Below are 12920 nucleotides of genomic sequence, written 5' to 3' on the forward strand. Positions count from 1 at the left end.
ATTTATGGCTTTTTATATTCCAACTCATTAAGTTACAGAAACGGGGTATAATATATTTTTTCTTCTGTTCATTGATTAAATATTTGGAAGCTCTTAACTAAACCAATTACAGAGCTGTAAATTGTAATTATAAATCATAAAGTCATCATTAATTAATTTAAAACTAAGATGAACATGGTTGGTTCAGATACATGCTATTAAAGCCAAAAAGTGACATGAAGTAAGAGATGGTAATGTAAGCTTAATAAAACGAAAATTCTATAAACCTACGTTTAAATGATAATATCTTTTCAATGTTTGCATGTCTATTGCTCCCTACAGTGAAAATGGCCCTCTTCAAAACTTGAGCATTTTCCATTACAAATTGAACGAAACGCAGCTCATGATATTTACCTTCATATCTTCCAAAATTTATCAATTGTAGGTTAGATATAAAGCAAGAAGGCACTTTATCATAATTTGGAAGTTCTTCTTCAAATTGACATAGGACCTGGTGATCAATGATACATAATATATCACTTTTTTACAATAAAATAAAATAAAATAAAAAACCTAACTTTCCTTATAATTTTTCAAGTGTAATTTCTTAATTGATTATATGATTTTTTAGTTTTCTAAAAGTAAACAAGTTCACTGTTATTACGCCATTTAATTAAAAAAAAAAGTCAACATATTTGTTAAACTTAGTGTTTTGTTAAAAGTTATTATTAATGTCTCACATAAATATATAATTGATATTATCACTTACCTTACACGTAATACATTTATTTATACATTTATTTATATATCAAAAGTGCACATGGATAACAGGTCAAGATTAAAGTAGATTCAAGTCAACTAAAATTATTATTAATAAAAATAAATAATTCTCCATCTTTCCGAAATTCTATTACATTGTAAATTGAAATACTCCTACACTTTATTATAACAGTTTTATGAAAATAGAAAAAAAAAGTATAACAGTTTTACAAAATTTAATATTTAAATAGATATAGCTAAAAATACTATAAATGTTATTTTGAATATACAAAATTATAAAAATCTAACCTGGTATAGGATAAAATAGAAAGTGAGGAAGAAACTTCAATTTACCTTAATTGATGTTAAGGTCAAGAGAAATTAACACTTTAAATTGGAAACTAAAAAAAAGATAAAAAATTTAAGAAAATGTTTCAAATTCTAAATTGAGCAAATTCCAAGAACTAGAGACTTGTACTCATAAACCCAAACACTACTAATACTCATTTAAGAAGTCTCTTAAAAAAACTAAAATCTAGAAAATTTCTAAGTACAAGAAAATAGAATCACATGCAAGGCCCAATACAAACAAATAGAAAACAAATGAGACATATTTTTAAGCTAAACAATTTTCTAGCTTACTTGCTAAAATGTTTCTTTTGTTATGTATTAGTTTTTGTTTTCCTATAGGTATAGGTTTGACTTTGGTAGAGTACATTAATACAATTGTTTCAAGATTAATAAAGTTGAAAAACAAATTTTATAAACATAGAAAGAAGCACAAAAATATATAAAAACTCAATTTCAAGAATCAAAACAAATACTTCTAGATGTTCAAAATGTGAAGACTATGGAAATTAAACTAATTAGTGTCCTAATTAGAATCCAAGTCCAATGACAGATCAAGACCTGAAGGATTATTGGATTATTGTAAATACTTAAAAGAGATAGGAAAAAAAAAGCATTACAAAAACTAGAGATATTAGAAAAAGAAAAACAAGAGAAAAAAGTTAAAAGATGTTCTTTGATGAACCTAAAGAGGTTACAAATCTTTCTAGACTGTAGATTTGTAAAAGGCTTCTTGGATGATCCTTAGTGGTGTTTGGGCCATGAGTTCAAAGTTTTTTCTATACTCCTCTACTTAGAATTTGTTCATTTTGAAATTTAAATTATTTTCTTAAAGTGAAAATTCTCTTTAAGTTGTTGATTAGAACTTTTGTTCTTCCTTTCCCTTAATTATGGGAATAAATAAGTAATGTAAAATTTGGTTAGATGATGAAATAGCAGGTTTTAATCAATCAATTACTAACCTCAAAAACAAGAGTCTTCAGAGATGGTGTGTTGAGAAGGAAGTCCATCAAAACTTTACCAGTCACTTCTCCTAGTTCCAGACGAGTCAACCTTCCAAATTCAAGATGATCAGTTAAAGCATGAACACTGTTGGGATAAGCATTATATGGTACTGGTTTCGACACTGCAGACCAATACCGTGCCTATGAAAAGCAACAAAACAGTTTCTCATAAATAAAACAAGTCACAACCAATGTTGCAAGGTATTTCAAAGTTCTCCAGCAAGAAAAATATTGATATTTTCAAGTTTCAAAGCATACCGAACGCTTATACGTTAGACGCTCCACTTTGTTACTAAGTTGATTCAGAAGTTCACAAGTCAGAAATGCCGTGTTCTTATCATTCTCACCCTTGATCAGATGAATATTTGCAGAAGCAATAGTTGATAGATGTAACAAAAGGGTGTGCAGTAAACTGTAACCAACATAAGAGAATTCTTTAAGATGGCAAGTACAAAACTTGATGACAGTAAGGGTTTCCTCAGTTAAGAATTCCCGTGTATGCTTTATTGAAAGCACTTGGAGTAGAGGCACTTCAAAAGTAACACCCTTTACGTTTAACCAACTGCAATTTTCCACCTCATATTTTCTCAGAGTTGGGAAGTTGAAGTTCAGTTTTGGTGAGCACCTGGAAGAGCCACAGGTAAAAATGATTCCAGACAACTGGAGCACAGTGAGGTGTGAAAGAGAAACAAAGGTGGGAACTTTGATAGCCCCATAATTCATCATCTTCAACACTAATACTTCTAAGGAAGGGGTTTTCAAAAGGGATTCTGAGGAAATGTCAAACTTTTCCTTTGAATCGATATAAATCTCTCTAACTCCCCCATTTAAGACATGAGATATCCACTTGTTAACATTTAAATCACCATGACTCTCTGAGAGAGAAAGAGAGAAACTTTGAATGCCTGAAGTGTTCAGATGTAGCACCCTATGCACAAAATTTTGAAAGGCAGATTTTCTTATCTTTTTGTTAGAGCTTGGTTCTTTATCCTCAAAATCTACCTTGGTGATGGATCTCCAACGGTATATCCATCTCGTGGATAAAACACAAGTACGAACTGCATGTTTAGTGGGAAGAAAAGAGAGAATTTGACCAATAATGAAGTCAGGAAGGTAACTGATGATATCCTGACCTTCACCACTAGAATTTTGTCTGTTGTTAATGGAATCTATGTTCATATTCCTATGAAATGATAAAAACGAACACACAACTTTAGGTAAACATGAAAGAAAAGGGTTGGAACAAGTTGGTAAGAATAACTTTACTGCTTAAGATACGCTTATCTGATCCTCATTTCGCACTGTGAAGACATGAAAAAACTTGTTGAAGAAGCAGTTTTGTTATTTAGGGAAGTGAGAATTTTGAGTATTTAATGGGATATGAAGATTTGGAAGACATCAGAATATATATATATATATATATATATATATATATATATAATATGATCAATGTTTTCTCAAAATAAATCCATTTTAAAAATTGTACAAAGAATTCACGGGAGTCGAATTCTCAAGAACAGTACTACCAAAAAAAAATTCTTTTTTCTCATTTAAAAGATATTGAAAAAATAAAGTTAGAATTCGGCTTTTTTGAAAACTTAATTTTGATTGATTTTTAAGAACTAAATTCAATTTTTTCAAAAATCAAATTTCAACTTACGTTTTCAATTTTTTTTAACATAAAAGGGAGTGAGGAATAACTAAACGCGGAGAACTCGGCGGGGTAAGTTTAGTTTGCAAATTAACGTAAGAATTAATATTTAGAAAAATTATTTTTAAGAGAATTCATTTAAAAAAAAATGTAACATGACAGGTGAAAAACTAGAAAGAAAAAATAATATTTAATAAATGCATATTAAATAGAAATGTAAATTTGAATGTTTATTGGGATAGGAGATATGAGAGGTTATTAATGCTGAAGAGAGTCTGATCTGAGCCTCAATTTGCAGACTGTGAAGACATTATGAGAAGGGAAACTTGTGAGTATTTACAGAGATACGGAATCAGAGAGGCATCAATATAAAAGGATATATATATAAGTTGGTAATGACTTTTTTTTAAATTAATTTTTTTCTCTCTATCGTAAATAATCTTATTAAATAATAAAAACTTAACTTTGTTTATATTTTTTAAATTCAAAATTTGTCCTCTTACTCTTTTCATAGTAAAAAAGAAATCAATTTATTAAATAATATGTTTTAAAAAAATTATATAGTATAATTTTACGTGATATTAGATAATTTAAAATTTTATTGTTTAAATTATAAAAATTTATAATTTTATACAACTTTAAGTCATCCATACCAGGTTCGTCCATAACAGATTTGGGTACAGAAAAATATGTTTCATCAAATACAACATGTATAGATTCTTCTACTACAAGCAATATTTTGTTATACACTCTATAAGCATGACCATTTATAGCATAACCAATATGTATATATATTTAATAAGATTGTCTTTACCAGATTGTATTTACCATTATTTAGAACAAAGCATTTGCGGCCAAAAACCCTAAGATGACTAATGCTAGGCTTCCTACCTTTATACAATTCATAGGGAGTTTTCTTAAGAATTAGTCTAATCAACACATAAGAAGCAGTGTATACAGCATCATCCCAAAAATATTTAGGTAAACCAGATTCATTTAACATTGTCCTAGCTAACTCCTCTAATGACCTATTCTTCCTTTCAACTACACCATTTTGTTGGGGTGTCCTAGGAGCAGAATAGCTATGTGTGATACCATGTTTTTCACAATACTTATCAAATTTTGCATTTTGAAATTCTCCTCTATGATCACTACGAATCTGTTTTATCCTATTTTCATTTTCATTATGCAGAATCTTAGCAAGTTTCTTAAAGGCTTTATATGCATCATTTTAAGAAGCAAGAAACAAGGTCCATGTATATCTTGAAAAGTCATCAACAATCACCAAAGCATAATAATTTCCAGCTAAGCTAGCAGTCCTAGATGGTCCAAACAAGTCCATATGCAAAAAATCCAAAGCTTTATTTGTAGAAACCATATCTTTTGATTTAAAGGTAGTTCTAATCTGTTTGCCCTTTACACAAGCATCACACAATCTGTTATTTTGAAATTTTATGTTTGGTAAACCAGAAACAAGTTCCTTAGACTTTAGCTTATTCAAGTGATTTGTGTGAATATGAGCTAGCCTCCTATGCCACAGCCATGACTCATCACTTTTAGACAACAAACACTCATTTTCAGAACAGCTCTTTATAATATCTAAGAGATAGATGTTGTTTACCCTTTTTCCAGTGAACAACACCTTACCAGAAATTTTGATTTGAAATTGTACAAGTGTTGGCTTCGAAATTGACCTTGTATCCCTTGTCACACAGCTGGCTAATGCTTAGAAGACTATGTTTTAGCCCTTCAACATACAGTACATTTTCAATAGTGGTTGAGTCTTTAGTACCAACATCTCCTCTTCCAAGAATTTTTCCTCTATTGTTGTCCCCATATGTGACATGCCCTTCAGCTTTGAGTTTCAGATTTATGAACTGGGTCACATCACCAGTCATGTGCTTTGAGCAGCCACTGTCCAGGTACCACTGGTTTTTCCTACTGTTTTTCTGCAACAAAACAGATTTAGCATATATGGTACCCCTTTTAGTCTAGGGTCCAGCATGATTAATGTTGGGTCTATTAGTGTCTAAGTTCAAGAGGGGAGGGGTGAATTGAGCTTATAAAATTTTCGCAAAAACACACAATTTTCAGTATTCCAGAAGCAAAAAGAACAGATTGTTTTTACATGAAACAGATTGATTCTTCAGAGCAGTCTTGCACAATTTGACTTTGTTCAAACTAGAATTGTAATCAACAAAGGATTATAACGGAATCAGATTAGTTGGATTTTATGAGTATGAAGAATACAGCTATGCCAAGAAACCAATTAACTTCATTCAACACAAGATTTTAATGAGAATAAATCTTTCTTAGGTTTTGATGAATAGACAATTTGTTTTCAGATCAATTAAAACAGCATATCCAACTTCCTTGATTGTGATTAAAGAACTTTAACAGATCAGGAAGAACAGTTTTTATTCAACCCAGAATTAACAGATTCAATTTCGAAAGAACAGATTTAGTTCTTGACAGAAATAAGCAAAACCAGAAATGAGTGCAGGGATGAGAAGAAAAGGCACACAAGTTTTTATACTGGTTCACTCATACAGAGCTACGTCCAGTCTCACCTTACCCCAAGGTGGAATCCACTAAAAACAGTACCAATTACTTACAAACACAGCAGTTCTTGAACACTACAAGAACAACACAAACAATGCTGAAAAACCCTATTTCAGCACACCTTGCACTCCAAGAAACCCTATCAAGGAGTGACTAACACTTACACCTTTACAAACCAGAATAAAGGAAAGATTACACCTGAAAAGAAGATGCAAGAACTCAAAACCAGTAGTTCAATTTGCTGCAGAACTGCACCAGCACCTTCACCAAGATCAAAGGTTTCCTAGAACAAGCACACTTGAAAATCTATTTGGAAAACCTTTCAAAAAATCTTTCAATCCTTCTTCTCACATGGAAATTGTTTGATCTCTGTTAAAAACTTAATTGCTCAGCCCCTTTTCATGTGAGAGAGACTTTTCTTTATATAGAAAACAGTTTCTAACTTCTTTTCAAAAAACAGTTGAAAAGCAGTTATGAAAACAACAGATTCATTTTTGAACTTAACAGATTTATTTTGTGAAAACCGCCAACTCAGCTAACTGAAATAACTGTCTGAGTTGTACCTTTGGTGCCCTAACTAACTTGTGAAAACCTTTCAGTAGACCAAAGAATAAACCTGTTCTTTCACAGTAAAACAGATTAAAATATAGCAAACAGGCCAGCTCAGCTTTAACTGAAAATAACTAACTAAGCTTTACCTGTGGTGCCCTAACAGAATTTTGGAAAAGCCTTTTAACAGAGAAGAAATAAACAGATTCTTTCTCTATAAAACAGATTTATTTTTGTACTGTTTTAAAACTTTTAAGAGCACCTTCAAAAGCTTCTCTGAGCAGACGGCGATCGTAGATGGCAAAGCTCAACATGATCGCCAGTAGGTGGTCAGCATAGCTACTTACTTGAAAAGACGGTGCATGATCGCCGGTCGGTGGTCAGCATAGCTACTTGAAAAGACGGTGCATGATCGCCGATCGGTTTGAGGAAGAACACTTTCATATGCTTGATCTAGACTTGGTTAGGCATCTAGGATAGATCATACAGCAAAAGGCAACCTTACACATACACAACCTAAATACAAGATATCATCTAAACCTATTACACCCTTTAAAGCAAACTAGCTATTTTTCTACATCAAACACACACACTAACACTAGGTGTAGAAGAGGCTTCATCCATCTTCAACAATTAATACCTTTCCTTAGGAAGCCATTTGGCCAATCCTTTAGGAACAAGGTACCTTCTAGCTTTACATGTTCTAGATATATGACCAGACTTCATACAGTAAAAACATGTTGCAGTATTTATTGCTTTTGAACAACTAAAAGAAGAAAAACCTGTTTTGGAAGGAACAAAAAAAACTAGACAGCTTTTTCACATTGCTTTTCATTTCAGAATTATATCCTAAACCATTTTTATTAAAAACAACATTCTGTGAACCTAATAAAGTTTCAAGATTTTCTCTTCCTTTAGTGAAATTTGAAAGTGTTTTTAACAAATACTCAACCTGTTTTTCCAGTTTTTTACAATTATCACAGGTTTTTATTGATGCATGCAAACATGTTAATTCAAGGCTAACCAATTCAGTTTTAGCTTTGTGCAGTTCTTCTTCAATAGCTTTGACCTTAGGTTCAAGTACCCTATTTACTCTATTCAATTTATTGCAAATTACAGCTAATCTGTTAGCTTCATCATGTGTTTCCTTAAATGCAATTAGCAGCTGATCATAGTTTTCAGAATCAGTAGAAAAATCACTTACTGAATCAGAGTTCAATTCTTCATTATTCACCATAAAGCACATATTTGCTTCCTCACTTTCGGTTGAGGAGTCACTAGATGAGGATACATCATTTTCTTCCCATGAGATTTATGCTTTTTTGCCTTTGCTTCTTTCACTCTTCTTGCTTGCTGATTTTTCTTTGTTTTGATTGTTTGGACAATCAGCTTTTATATGACCTGGTTTACCACATCCAAAACAAGTGTAATTTGAAGAATTTGAATCATTTGATTTAGAGTACCTCTTCCTTTGTTGAGTTCTGTCTTGGTTTTTCTTTCTAAGAAACCTACTGAATTTTCTGGTGAGCAGACTCACAGTCTCATCATGTTCAGGATCAACTTCTTCCTCACTTGTATCATGTTCCATGGTAGTTTTTAGAGCAATTCCTTTGGCCTTCTTCTCCACAGTTTCTTGTTCTTTCAATCTTTTCAGCTCTATTTCATGCCTCTATCAGCTTTCCAAAAAGTGCGGCAGTGGACATCTTGGATAAATCTCTAGATTCTGAAATTGCTGTTACCTTAGGCTGCCAGCTCCTATCAAGGCATTTTAGCACCTTTATGTTGAGCTCTTCCTTGTCAAAGACTTTACTAAGGCCAGTGAGGTGATTTACAATATGTGTAAATCGTTTATGCACATTTGCAATATTTTCTTCTGATTGCATTCTGAACAACTCGTACTCTTGAATTATTGAGTGCTTCCTTGCCCGTTTCACATCATCAGTCCCTTCATAAGTTACCTCTAGTACCTCCCACATTTCCTTAGCTGAGTTACATTGAGAGACTCTAAAGAACTCATCCATATTCAGTGCAGAGGTGATGATATTCTTGGCTAAGGAGTCATATTGGGCCTTCTTCTTCTCGGTTTCACTCCATTCAGACCAAGGCTTCTTTATTGTTTCATCTTTGACAAGCTGCATAGGTATAAAAGGTCCACTGACCACTGCATCCCAGATTCCCATGTCAATAGACTCCATAAAGATCTTCATCTTGATTTTCCAGAAAGCATAGTTAACACCACCAAACATAGGAGGTCTATTAATAGACGCACCTTCAGCAAAAGGCATTTTAAACTCAGACATCATGCATACACTTGAGCAAAATACAAGCCCTAGCTCTTGATACCAATTGTTAGGTATATTGGTGTCTAAGTTCAAGAGGGGAGGGGTGAATTGAGCTTATAAAATTTTCGCAATTACAAACAATTTTCAGTATATCAGAGACAAAGGAACAGATTGTTTTTAAAGGAAACAGATTGATTCTTCAGAACAGTCTTAGCACAATTTGAATTAGTTCAGATTAAAATTGCAATCAACAGAGAAGTATAACAGAATCAGATTGGTTAGATTTTATGAGTTTGAAGAATACAACTATGCCAAGAAATCAACCATGTTCATCCAATACAAGGTTTTGAAGAGAATGAATCTTTCTCAGGTTTTAATGAATAGACTATTTGTTCACAGACCAATTAAAACATCATATACAACTACCTTGTTCGTGACTAGAGAGCTTTAACAAATCAGGAAGAACAATTTCTATTAAACCCAGAATTAACAGATTCAATTTCAAAAGAACAGATTTAGTTCTTGACAGAATTGAGCAAAACCAGAAACGAGTGCAGGGATGAGAGAAAAGGCAAGCAGGTTTTTATATTGGTTCACTCATACAGAGCTACATCCAGTTTCACCTTACTCCAAGGTGGAATCCACTAAAACAGTATCAATCACTTACAAACACAACAGTTCTTGAACACTACAAGAACAATACAACCAATGCTGAAAAACCCTATTTCAGCACACCTTGCACTCCAAGAAACCCTATCAAGGAGTGACTAACACTTACACCTTTACAAACCAGAATAAAGGAAAGATAACACCTGAAAAGAAGATGCAAGAACTCAAAACCAGTAGTTCAATTTGCTGCAGAACTGCACCAACACCTTCACCAAGATCAAAGGTTTCCTAGAACAAGCACACTTGAAAATCCATTTGGAAAACCTTTCAAAAAAACTTTTCAATCCTTCTTCTCACATGGAAAGTGTTTGATCTCGGTCAAAAAGGTAATTGCTCAGCATCTTTCATGTGAGAGAGGCTTTTCTTTATATAGAAAACAGTTTCTAACTTCTTTTCAAAAAACAGTTGAAAAGCTGTTATGAAAACAACAGATTCAGTTTTAAACTGAACAGATTTATTTTGTGAAAACTGCCAACTCAGCTAACTGAAATAACTGTCTGAGTTGTACCTTTGGTGCCGTAACTAACTTTCGAAAATCCTTTCAACAAACCAAAGAATAAACCTGTTCTTTTACAGAGAAACAGATTTATTTTTGTGCAGAGTCCTGATTTTTGAAGAAACGTTTAGAAAGCTTTTGAAAAAACTTTTAACCACTTCATGTGCTTATTCTAGGCTTGGTTAGGCATCTAGGATAGATCATGTAGCAAAAGGCAACCTTACACATACACAAGCCTACATACAAGATCATCTAAACCTATTACAAACTTCAAAACAAACTAGCTATTTTCTACATCAAACACACACTAAAACTAGGTAGAGAATAAGCTCCATCCATCTTCAACACAATGGACCAATGATGAATGTAAAATGGCCAAGCTTGATTGTACTGCTCAAAACATAATAGCTTCTGCACTAGATATTAATGAGTTTTTCAGGATATCAAAATGCAAAACTGCTAAAGATATGTGGGACACACTCAAGGCTGCTCATGGAAACAATGAACCAAAGGAGGCTGTTCCGTCCAGTTGACCTGTAACGTCTTTGTGCGCGACCTCAACCGTCAACTAGGGACTCCTTCCCACTGGTTACCTGTGGATTCCTGCAAAAAAAAAAAGGACAAAAGGGCGCCCTAGCGGCCGTTTGCACTCCGACGCTCAAGTCAGCCAGCAAGAAACACCAAAACTGTGCACCTCCGTATCTGGGCACCGCGTAGGGCACTCTGAAGGTGGTAAAAAGAACTGTGTATTGTGTGTATATTCTCGCTCTGGCAAACAACCTCTTTTCCAGTCCCTTGTGCGTAACCTCACGATTTCGAGCAAGCAACTGGAGTGTATTCTGGGAAAATTTGCCAAAACTTCCAACCCCCTTCCCAACATTCCCAGCGCTATTTAAACTACCCGAGCATTTAAAGCGCCTTAAAGCGCTTTTAATCACAAGCGTAACGCGCTCAATTAAGGCGTCTAATTAGAAAACGTAGCGCATTTAAGACGTTGAAACGCTTGGGAGCCATTATAGTACCTGAATGCTCGAAACAGAAACTGTATTGAATGACTTTAATTACCTGGTACCTGACTAAAGGGTGTTTCTATTCTGACCTGGCTGTCGTAGACGTGGAGGGCCTCACAACGCCATGACCCCATCTGGGGGCGTTTCTGCCCATCTGGGGACGTTTCTACGTGTGAGTCCTCCTGCTCGGGAGTGCTACTGCGCGAGGGGTGACTTTTTGGGTGCCAACTCATGCCCCCAATCATCTAGTCACTCGCTTTGAGAGCGTATCTGCCTTCCTCTCGTACCCTGCACCCGGCTACCGTGGACGTGACCTTCCTCTTGAATCGTATCTGTCCCAACGGCGTCTCTGGGGCGGCAGGGGTACTTCACGAGTCAGGCTGCCCTACACTGGTGTTGTTACTATGGCCTTGAAGCCACCTTTCTCTTCTCCTTATCACTCTCCCGGATCATCGGGACCTAAGGCCTTCCCACGGCGTCGCTCCCTCCATGGTCTTTCCTACCTATGGGTATCGGGGAACCACACTGTGATTGCCTTGCTTTAGTAATGTTTGATCTGGTGACGCCCTGGTTGGGCGACGCCTTCACCTAGGCGACGCCTCTTCTTGACGACGCTGGCACTTGGCGTCTCTTCGCCTAGGCAACGCCTTGTGTTGACTTTGACTCCTGGTGTTGACTTTGACCATGACTTAGTCAACGCCCGGATACGGGACGGTACACAAGCCCCCCAGTCTTAAGCCGAAGACTTGTCTTCAGCGTAAAGACTAAGGCCTCGCCCACGCCGTCCACGTGCCACCCTGATGACGTGTTACTCCCTGCTGACTCAACAATTCTCGAATTATTGACGTGACACTCTCTGAACCATAAGAGCGCTCTTAATGACTGATTGGACATCCTCTGAAACGGGGAAAATAACACCTTTTGGGGCTACCCTTGATCGCGCGCCACGTAGCCCATCGTACGGCCAGCCTCTAGAGACCCTTGCGTTTCCCCTGGGCGATTGATCCTTTGACACGTGGCACGATCTCACGGCTCCTAGTTAGCGCCTCTTGGGTTGCAAATGTAACGTTCAAGTTACCCCCCAAACCCCGCGCTCACCCCACTGTTACATTCATTCCCTCTGTGTCTCTGCACTGTTCATCGCCTTCAACCCCTTTTCTCTGCAATTGCTGTTCTCTCCCTCCTGTGCTCTTCTTCCGCCTTCACTTTGACAGCAAAGGTATGATTTTCGCATATCCAAGACTCTTCCCTTTCGTCGCATTGCATGATTTATTGAACTGCCTGGGACTGTTGACATTTATGCATTACTGCGTTCTTCCGCTTCTCCTTCCTTCTCTGTTCCCTTCTCTTTCTTTCTGGGTTTTCTAGCGTGGGTGGTGTTTCCTGGGGTTCACTCCCCTTCCTGTCATGGCTACACTTGTTAAAACCCTTTTTCCTCTCTTCTTTCTCCAGCTATTTATTCACACCATGACGCGCACGAACGCGGAGTCTGATTCCTCCCCCAAGACCCCCAAGTCCAACTACAAAGCCTACTACCCATGGGCCCCCGACGAGCTCTTGAACGAGTGTACCAGCCTGACTACCTTCCAGGACCTGGAAGCTCATCGTGGG

General features: G+C 35.7%; 1 protein-coding gene across 1 annotated transcript; it reads right to left on the minus strand.

The window, feature by feature from the left end:
- Nucleotides 1-1512: 1512 nt before the first annotated feature.
- Nucleotides 1513-3443, minus strand: LOC137833887 (F-box protein At4g09920-like). The gene is made up of 2 exons (XM_068641958.1): nucleotides 2349-3443; nucleotides 1513-2231 (listed from the first exon to the last, which is right to left on the minus strand). Exons 1-2 carry the CDS (start codon nucleotides 3267-3269, stop codon nucleotides 2037-2039), a joined length of 1116 nt encoding a protein of 371 aa, XP_068498059.1. The 5' UTR covers nucleotides 3270-3443; the 3' UTR covers nucleotides 1513-2036.
- Nucleotides 3444-12920: the final 9477 nt, after the last annotated feature.

This window comes from Phaseolus vulgaris, chromosome 5, assembly GCF_000499845.2.
Source record: "Phaseolus vulgaris cultivar G19833 chromosome 5, P. vulgaris v2.0, whole genome shotgun sequence".
Classification (NCBI taxonomy): Eukaryota; Viridiplantae; Streptophyta; class Magnoliopsida; order Fabales; family Fabaceae; genus Phaseolus; species Phaseolus vulgaris.